Below are 10,082 nucleotides of genomic sequence, written 5' to 3' on the forward strand. Positions count from 1 at the left end.
GCCATCAGCCAGCCCCAGATCCCGAAAAAAGGAAATGCTGCGGGTCTCGGAAAACCTTTTTACATATAAATTTCGGAATTTTGTTTTACTGCTTAAATAAAAAATAAACTTTACATGTTTGGTATCTGCGAACTATTAATGACCAGGGGAATCAGACTGTAAGGCCAGTTTTACCATATAGTTAATTCGGTAAATAAAAAAGCCAAAACACTATCGTGGAATTACACTTCTTTTGCAATTTCACCTAACTTGGAGTTTTTTCCCATTTTCTAGCACACTGTTTGATAAAATCAGTGGTGCCATGCAAAAGTACAACTCATCCCGCAAAAAGAAGCCCTCGTATGGCCATACTGATGGAAATGTAAGTAAGATATAGCTCTTGGAAGAAGGGGAGGAAAAAACAAAAATAAAAAAAATGGAAAATGTCCATGGCCAAAAACTTTTTTGGGGGATCTAAATAAATATCAAGTTTGTGTTAAAATTCCCTTTAAATGTTTAAAAAGATTTCAACAGCAACAAAAGTCAGATGGCAGATGTATAAAAGAAATATTTATTTGTACGTTATATAATAAATATATAAAAATATTTATAAAAAAAAAATGACCAGAAATTATTGTATATTTGTCAGAAATATGTACAAAACACATAGAACTGAGCTTAACATGCTGACATGATGTTAATATCTATAAAAAGATAAATAAATATATAATAAACGTTAATGTTAAGTATGTACAAGGCATTTTCTATAAAATCTGATTTACAGTTGAATTACAGGCAGCATGGAATGTTTTATATTAACAGTCGATGATAAGCGAGCCAAGATATCATAAGCCGCTCTCACATCAATAAGGTCATTGCTCTGTCATGGCCACTAACAAAACGTCCATATGTATTTCTGTTACACTATTCATGCTGGACTTTCCACTCTTGAAACTCTGATGACCATTAAACTTGGACAACTTCGAACGTTCTTGAGAACTTTTCACAAGGTTGATTTTAGGAAACATGAAATTATCTCTCCAGAAATTGTAAGTTAATTTCTTTGTCTGGAACTAGGAGTGTTCTGGTCATGGGTTTCACCAAACATTCTGGATGTTCAGGTTTCACTTCAAAGTGGGTAAGAATCTGGAAAAGAGTATGAGAACATTAAACTAAGATAAATTAATGAATTAATTAAGGGGGTTGTCTTGTGAAAAGCTATCATCACCTATCCACACTATAATTGGCAGATCGATGGAGATCTGACCTCTGGGGCTCACACCAATCAATGGAGAACTTTTATCCATTCTACCTCACATTCTGTAATGGTGATTAAAGTTCGCCGTTTTTTGTGTTCTAGATCTGGCTCAATTCAACATTTACACTTGCTATGGTAAGCCTTCGTAACTACAAAGGTCAACCATAAAGATCTGTAGTGGAGGCTTAATATAACCCAGCCATGATACCAGTATCATTGATATTATAATGGGCTTCTCATAGGGACTGTTTTTAAGATGGACTTATTCCGTAATATGTCTCCATCATGAAAACAGATAGTCCCTATGAGAAGCCCATAGGATTCATATCACTTCAAGACACTGATGAAGCTCCTTATTCTGATTAATATTAAGTAGATCAACTCACACTGTACAAGTGATTTCAAAATTAGAACATTACAGTATTTCTACCTACCCTTGAAAGAGCAAGGTACACCTCTAGCTCAGCGATGCGCCTCCCAATGCAGCTTCTTTTGCCAAAACCAAATGGAATAGATGCGTATGGGTGATGGGACTCATCTTTCTTTAGCCAGCGCTCAGGATGGAACTCATTAGGGTTGGAGAAGTACTTCTCATCTCTCGATGTGGCATAGTGGCAAAGTGTAATCAGCGTCTAAAAGAAACATATTTTTGTTAATGTCTTGATTAGAGTAAAACCCTAATTTGTGTACGTAGAAGAAGCATAGTAAAGAGGAGGCTACATGTATGAACTCACCTTCTTTGGTATGATGTACTCTCCTACTAGGATGTCTCTGTCTGATATAACCCGGGCATTGCCAGGAATTACTGGATAAAGCCTAGAAGAGATTTGAAGATAACTTATATTAACCCCAAAGTCATTTTTTTCTGCTTAATATTTTCAAGAATGTTTCATTAAAGGTACGTTCCCACGTTCAGGATTTGCTGCGGTTTTAACACTGTTTATTTATGCAGGCTCAAAAACGCAGCGGCCAGATGTTACAGCATAGTGGAAGGGATATCTAGAAATCCCATGTATACTGTGCGTCTATGTGCACCTGCGGATCACCGGCGGACACTGTCATGCAGTGCATTTTCAGATCTGCAGCATGTCATTTTCTCTTGAGGGTATGCATGCGGATTTTCTCCATAGACCTGCATTAATGAGGAAAATCCCCTTGTATAAAAAAAGTAAATGTGTGTCTGCTAATTTGCATAATACTGTAGGTGCGGAAATGGTGCAGACATTCTGCAGCGTCCAAAGCGCAGCAGATCCTGAATGTGGGAATGTACCCTAAGGGGTAAAACAATGGACAAAACCAGTACATAGAACAGCCTAGGACAGCACATACAAAATATATACTGGTGTGTAACTTTACCTTAGCACCTCCTTCACAACGGCTTTCATTAGCGGCATCCTGGCGACATCAGCTGCTGTGGCAATAGCCCGGCCTTGAAGGACATCCTGTATCTCTTGGTGCAGAGAGGCTTGTATTTTTGGATGTCGAGCTAATTCATAGAGACTCCAGGAAAGAGTACTGGATATCTGCCAACAGCCAAAAAATAAACTTAAGTCACAATGTAATGTATACAATGTTAATTATTTATATGTTATAACAGTCATTATAGAACTAAATATATACTCTAGTAGCTAACCACTGTCCATATATGCTTCACCTGCAGTCTCATCACCCATCAGTCGTATTCTAATTTTTATTTGCTATTCAACAAACCTAATATTCCGGTTATCATGCCAGCTTACCGTATCTACTCCTGCCAGAAGCAGCTCCGTCACATTGCCGTATACTGATTTCATGGGGATTTTCTCCTGAGCCAAATAATATGTCAGGTACTTTCCTTCTACTTTCTCCCCTCGGGACACTTTCTCAGATACATCCGCCATTCTCCGGTCAATATGACCTTTAGCTGCAAAATGAAATAGACAGGACCGATAAATTACCTTTGCATCCAGAATAACATCCTGAGATAATATATGATGATATTATTGGAAGACATTCTGTAAATTAATATATGAGGGGTTATCATTTTAAAAATGGACTAGATGTAATGCAGTGCAACAGGGCTGACATATCATTGGTGAAACCTGTGAAGGTGCACAGGGGCTCAATACCACCTACAAAGCAGGTGTAATTTTGCATTATAATAAACTATTTAACTGTAAAGGGCCCATATACTGTTCTTGCACAGCGACCCTCTCCTGTCTGTGTCCGCCAGTGCAGTATAATAATACACAACTACGTCTGGTTATCTTAGTATAGTCCAAGTAGCATCGTACTCAGTTTGCTGTTTCACCATGAAAGGTCAAAGAACGTAGGAAAGTATAAAGTGTCTGATGTAGAGTGGTTTGTGGCCTTCAGGATCAAAATTAGGAACTTGCTTTGACCTTGCAGGTGAGAAGACACACTCAGGATGTCCACTCAGTGGCTACATGTGGTCATACATCATATCTGACTCCTAGGTTAATGTGCACTCCTCCTATTTCAATAATTGTTCTTACTCTGACAGAAAGTCAGGAGGCCCCATACTTATTAGATCATTGGCTGGTCCCACCAAAAAATGAAAGATTTGGCCAACTTTGGTCCAATGTGTAAATTACATTTCTCACTTTTCTATATGTTGTATATTCATTTTACTCACAGAATAGCTAATGTTGAAATTGATTTATCAGTTACAGATCTAACAAAGGTCATCGTGACTTGTACAACACAACACTGAGATATTACATCACAAAAAAGTGTATACACCTAACTTGACATTGGTCAATAACTTGCACTATTTTTCCTTAATCCTTTTACGTGAGATAAAGATTATGTTTTATGGGTCATGTTAACCTTTGCTACAACTTCTGCACATTATTAAGCATGTATGATGGAAAGCAATCCTTACCAAAAGCAAACATGTAATCCCAGGATTCACAGAATTTCTGCCAGGGCTTGCGGAAAATTTTGTGCAAAAATTTGGGCATAGCCATAGTTAGAAGGGTCATCACAAACATAGTGTTAATGGATTGTATGAACTTCTCTGTTTCTTTAGGGACTGTGGTCTCCAAACAGCCAATTCGAGATTCAAAAAGGACAGAAGAGATACCTGGAAAGAGGTGAACATCATAATTGAAGGCTGGGCCGAATTGTATTTGGTCGGTAACATGTACAGTCAGATGTGTTGATCTTGACATTAATCAGTAAGCTCTAAATTTTACCTTCTAATCCAAACCTGTAGAATTCACTAGAGATGTCTTTGACAACATATTGGGAATTTTGACTTCTCTGGTGTTTAAGTTTCTTTATCAAGTCTCCAACTACATCATTCAGAACATCGCTGTAAGCTTCCACCTCTTTAGGCTTCAACATGTGCTTCCCCAAAATGCTACGAAACTGCTGCCATTCCTCGCCCTCACTGTAAGGGTGATATAAATAAAATGTAATAAAATACACCATGTACGACAAGACAAGACTTGAGTATATACAGATAAAGTGTATGGTTAATGGTTTTCTATAATCACATCATCAATATATTTTAAAACACCCTCAATTTAATACATGGTGGTTCTTCATTCAGGGCTCATTTATTAGCCAATGTAAAGAGAGTCTGCAAACAGCTCTGTAATGCATCCTGTAATGCTTTGTTTATCCTGTGGGGGCGCTGCAGTGAAATTATTCACTAGATGCTGGGTTCCCTCAAATATACAGTTGATTGCGGGGGGTCATAGGAAAAAGACCCTTTGTGATTAGCTTATTATCAAGAGATCCGTACAGCAGAAATTGATTGGCGAAAGGATAAATCCCTTTTAAAGTACCAAAGTTAATTAAAAATTACACAAAGCAGATTTACATTTTTTGACACTTTAATTATCTCCTAATTAATAGCTAACAGTTAAGCCCAAAATTTAGAAACTACATATCCCACTACCTCTTGGCATAATTCAGGGAATTATTCCGGATACTTACGCTGTGAGTAGTCCATATGAATGTCCCCTGCACTGTCTGTAGTCTTTCCACGATGACAGATCTGAACGAATAGGGTGTTTTCCTTCTTGTCGTAAAACTTGTTCAATTAACGACGGGTCAGCTACATGCACAGTCAGGATGGGACCAAAGCTTGCCTTCCATACTGGCCCATACTTGGCTTTTCCCTGCAGCTGATGGAACACAGAAAGAAATAAGATGCAGTTACGGTGTGTTATAAAGCCATAAATTCATAGAATTCTCAATCACAGATCCAAAGCTGTATATATTGGGTATAGATGAAAATTTTTAACATTTTAAGTGTTTGAATCACAGAAATTACACTATTTATAAAAATGTACTTTTTATTGGTTAATAATTACAATTTTCTGAAATTATGCTGTTTCACAGAAAACAAACAACACACTTGGCCCAATTATTGGTCCTCAAGAATAATTGTGTCAGGATGTGGTCTGTAAAATGAGTAAGAAAGAAGGGGGGTGGGGGAACATAACCCTACAGTTAACCTAATCTCACCCATGCCTAGAGGCGGAGGTTGGCACCCTGGTAATGTAACTAGTGCCCCCCACTCAACTATGGTTTGCCCTAATAGGCTCTATAATGTCCTGACAAAATGATTGAGGGGATCCTAATACAACCTCAATAATTACAAACAAGGCTCAATGACAACACCAGCATTGAACCACTAACTATATAAATATACAGTGGCCCAGAGATTGGCCAATAAATCTTATATGTTTCTATTGGAATAATAATCTGGCTAAATATATTGTATATTAGAAATGATAGTTCCAATTGATACAAGAGTAAGGGATGGAAGGAAGGTTCCCTCATAAGAGGAGTATACCCATTAAAGGTTGTAATTAGCCACTGATAGCAGTAATCCCAATTAGGTATTCATATAAAATATTATATAGTAGTCTTCTTATCCCAAATATGTTTGTGGTGTTTAGTAGGAAAATATCCAAATGCAACTCATGTAAGAATGGTGACCTGGAATACTTGGGGGAAACCCACAAAAGCCGGAGGACATGACAACTCCATGACTCAGGTTGGATGCGACCCAACAACAGAGTAGCAGGACCAAGCTGAGGACCACTGAGCCTCAGTGCTTTGGTTTTAATCATAAAGTCCATGTCTGATTACTGCATAATCATAATATAATATTAGTAGTTTAATATTAATACTAAAAAAAACCAAAAACCCTGCTGCTCAGTTGAGTGATGGTTACTATTTCCCCAATCCTTCCAATTCGGGCTAAGTAGAGACTGAACAGAAAAATTACAGTATATTTTTTATGTAACTAAAGTAGGTACTGATACCTCCATCTACTATTGGCTACAGCCTTTCAAGCTCACTTAAATGTAATCAATATGTCTATCTATGACCACAACCACAAGTCTACAAATGAGGCCGAGTTCAGGTCCTGACAGGACTGCCTTATATCGTTCCGACCAGAGTTCTCCTGTAATTTGTATTCAACTCCAGAGCTGAATTCACAATTCTGCAAGATTTATCGAAGAAATACATTTCTTGCTGGCTCAATCTATTTGTGAACCATACTGTGGTATCTTCCATTACAGAAGGAGTCATCTTTGCACCAGAAATGAAGTATATTGTAGATAAAAAACTGGATTCCACACTCCATTATATGAGCTCATCTAAGTCTGTTGATAAGCTTGTCTACTAAATCGAATAACTAGCAGAATTATGAATGCGGCTCTGGTCTATATATAAGGAAAATAATAAGTTGTCACAGCTTCCAAATTTTGTGTACACTAATATAATGTGTAAAATGTAGGGGATGAATATATTCTACACAGAAAAATGCAAACTAAGAGGGCACCACTATTAAGTGGTGTGAATGCTCACTCTATGGTTACCGGTTGTCAGAAATCTGTACAACACATGCCGGGAAGCCTATAGTGACACAGCTAGGCGCTGTATTATGCCATGGGAAGCCTTGTCCACTCACAAGGGTGCTGAAAGCTATTGCCACATCACACCACGAAACCCTCAATGAGCCCAGTTTACAAATATTACAAATATTATTCTCATGATTATGTAAAAAGGAAACAGGAGATGACTCAAGACTGAGTAGGACACACTGTAGATCCTGCCTCGTCTTAGCTCTAGGTCACAGTTATTACACTAGTGAGTAATGTGCTCAGAGATGTCGAACCTTCATACAACTAACTACACCTCGTTCACCTAATACATCTGGGGAATTAGGAACATCTTGGTCACTGAGCCAATGATTCACCCACCACGTTCCTACTGAATCACAATACATAGGAAGTATGATGAGATAAGGATAACGCACAGCTTGTTGTAGTGCTACAACCTCAGTATAGCCCATGGTATAGCACTAAATCTGCCGTACACATCATAGTATAAGTATAACCCTGTACTGTGCAATCAATGTAGGATATATGACCCACAGAATTTTCGAGAATATATTCTATCAAGAGATGCCAACAAGAGCCATGTGAACATTGGCAGCAGCGGGCATCAAATTGACATCAATTGCATAGATAGAACTGAAATACGTGATCAACTGAGAGAACAAGCGATATTGCAAAAATATATAACTAATGTGTAATAATGATTAAGGGACTATACTCAAAATTGCAAGTTATCCCCTATCCATAGCATAGGGATTAGCTTACTGATTACTGGGGTCTCACCATTGGGACCCTCATCGATCCTGTGATCGGGACTCTTGAACTTAAGAAAAGGGATCAGCAGCATCGTCTTGAATGGAGCAGAAGTGTACATGTTCCACCTGATCCCAATTCATTGGCTATAGGACTGCTGGAAACAACAGTACCATAGACAATGAATGGAGCGGATGTGCAGTGTGTGCACCTCTGCTCCAATAAAAACAGGGCTACAAAGTCCCATTCTTGGGGTTCCAGAGTCCTGATCTCAGGATTACAACAGGTCCCAGCAGTTGGACCTCCAACGATCAGACACTTAATTCCTAACATGTTACTTTGGGACCATTTCTTTAAATATATCAGGGGACAAAACTAATGCTGACATCTATATATTGTAAGATAAGAGTCTAATGCCAAATGTTTTATTGTGATTTCAGCAATGTACTGTAATGAATATATTTGTATGTATATATTCATTACACTACAGGGCTGAAATCACAATAATACCTGTGGCATTAGATTCTTATCCAAGAATATATAGAGGTCAGCATTAGTTTTGTCCCCTGGTACACATTTGATTACTAGTGGTCTGAACGCCCCCCAATAAACAGTCTGCATGATGAACATCAATCTATACAGTCTACGTACAGTGTATATGAAAACACCTTACCTGTAGCTCATGCAGCCGAGATAGCCCCCTCTTGAAGAATATGTCAGTTAAGAAGCTGGCAGCGGAGGGTCCGGGGACATCTGCCAGGGACTTGTGTCTTTTGATGACTTTCTCTGGATTTTTAAACATAGACTCAGCCAATAGCTCAGTGAAGTTCCTGAATAGCGAAGTCCTATTGACCAGCTTGAGTGACTGTGCCATCCTGGGCAGTGAGAGGATGGTACCTGTGTGTGCGGCATCTTTCTGCTATGCCAACTCTCCTATTTATACTTAAACAGAAACCATAATCCTGCTGTAAAATAGGCTGGAAATGTTTAGAGAGTGCACACCCCTTCTCCTCATTATCATCCCCCTCCTTTTCAGAAGTTACATCATCCTACATGAGAAATACTATTCCTAGTAAGTTATTAATGGAGAGGGACAGGTTAAACAGAAGGAGGGGTTAATGCCCACCGCATGCCCTCCACGTGTGCGGCTTGTGACTGCTTGTAGACCATAGTGTGCATAGAGGGCCACTAGTGGGATCTGCATTAACCATTAATGGAACTTAACAGTCTGAAAAGTAATAGAAAATTACGAGTTGACTCTTGCTGTAATCAATGATGATAACATGTACTGGGGACATCATGTATCTATGTCTATTTTGGAGAATGAAATGTGTTCCGATCTTCCAACATATTGTTATATATTACTTATAAACATTTAACAATATATATAGTAAAGACTCTAAGTTCCGGCCAATCAGAGTGCTTCATTCAGGATCGTAAAGATATAAATGATATGGCTTTCATTCTAGTGATAAATGTGACATGGTTTGGAGCCTAGTAATTAGTTGTAGTAATGTCCTCTATGGAGACACAAACTATATTATCTGGAGCTGTGGTCTACGTGCTGGAGCCCGAGAGCCACCTGTGGCTACTGATTTCGGAACAATGGTGGTCACCGTCACACTGGTCGTACAAACCATCAGAGTAGATTCTGCTATGATCCCATTCGGATTGCTACTAATACAATAATAACACCTTGGGAATGGGAAGAAATCCTTCTGTTCATGGTTAGAACTTCTCAGGAGTATTAGGAAATGTGAAATGGTCATAGTCAATGCGAAGATTATTATCAACCAAATTGTATTCACATCTACAGTATCTTTTCCGATAGGAGAGAATTGCAGATTTGTCCATCCTAACCCATTACATAGGAGTTACTGCCTCAGACAGACTAGGATCAGTGTCTGCCCTGAATCAATTCTGCAGCTGATTCCAAGTGTTTAAGGGCTTTTAAAATTCTGCAACTTTTGCCATTTTCACACCAGCTCTATGGTGAAATAGAAGGAGCTGGGGTGGTAGAGGATGTGGCTACACCTTTCCATCAAATTTCTCAAGAGTCGCAGCATTCCTTAAGATGGAAATGTTACTCCCACTGTAATAGCATTTCTGGTGAGGCGTATAGCGGTGCATGCCACTGATAAGAAGTGCCAAATTCATTAAGTAGAGAACACATCTTTATGAATTTCACATGTCTTATTCCTGTACGACCCTCATTAAGGCTGAGG

The 10,082-nt window shown here is 38.6% G+C and overlaps 1 protein-coding gene across 1 annotated transcript; it reads right to left on the reverse strand.

Annotated features, from left to right (window-relative positions):
* Positions 1–863: 863 nt before the first annotated feature.
* Positions 864–8,731, reverse strand: CYP27B1 (cytochrome P450 family 27 subfamily B member 1). The gene is made up of 9 exons (XM_069760239.1): positions 8,531–8,731; positions 5,183–5,373; positions 4,435–4,631; positions 4,122–4,322; positions 2,977–3,140; positions 2,594–2,760; positions 1,972–2,053; positions 1,672–1,869; positions 864–1,125 (listed from the first exon to the last, which is right to left on the reverse strand). The coding sequence occupies exons 1-9, from the start codon at positions 8,729–8,731 to the stop codon at positions 1,012–1,014; spliced, it is 1,515 nt and encodes a 504-aa protein (XP_069616340.1). The 3' UTR covers positions 864–1,011.
* Between the last annotated feature and the right edge of the window lie 1,351 nt (positions 8,732–10,082).

The sequence above is a fragment of the Ranitomeya imitator genome, chromosome 3, assembly GCF_032444005.1.
Source record: "Ranitomeya imitator isolate aRanImi1 chromosome 3, aRanImi1.pri, whole genome shotgun sequence".
NCBI classification, from domain to species: Eukaryota; Metazoa; Chordata; class Amphibia; order Anura; family Dendrobatidae; genus Ranitomeya; species Ranitomeya imitator.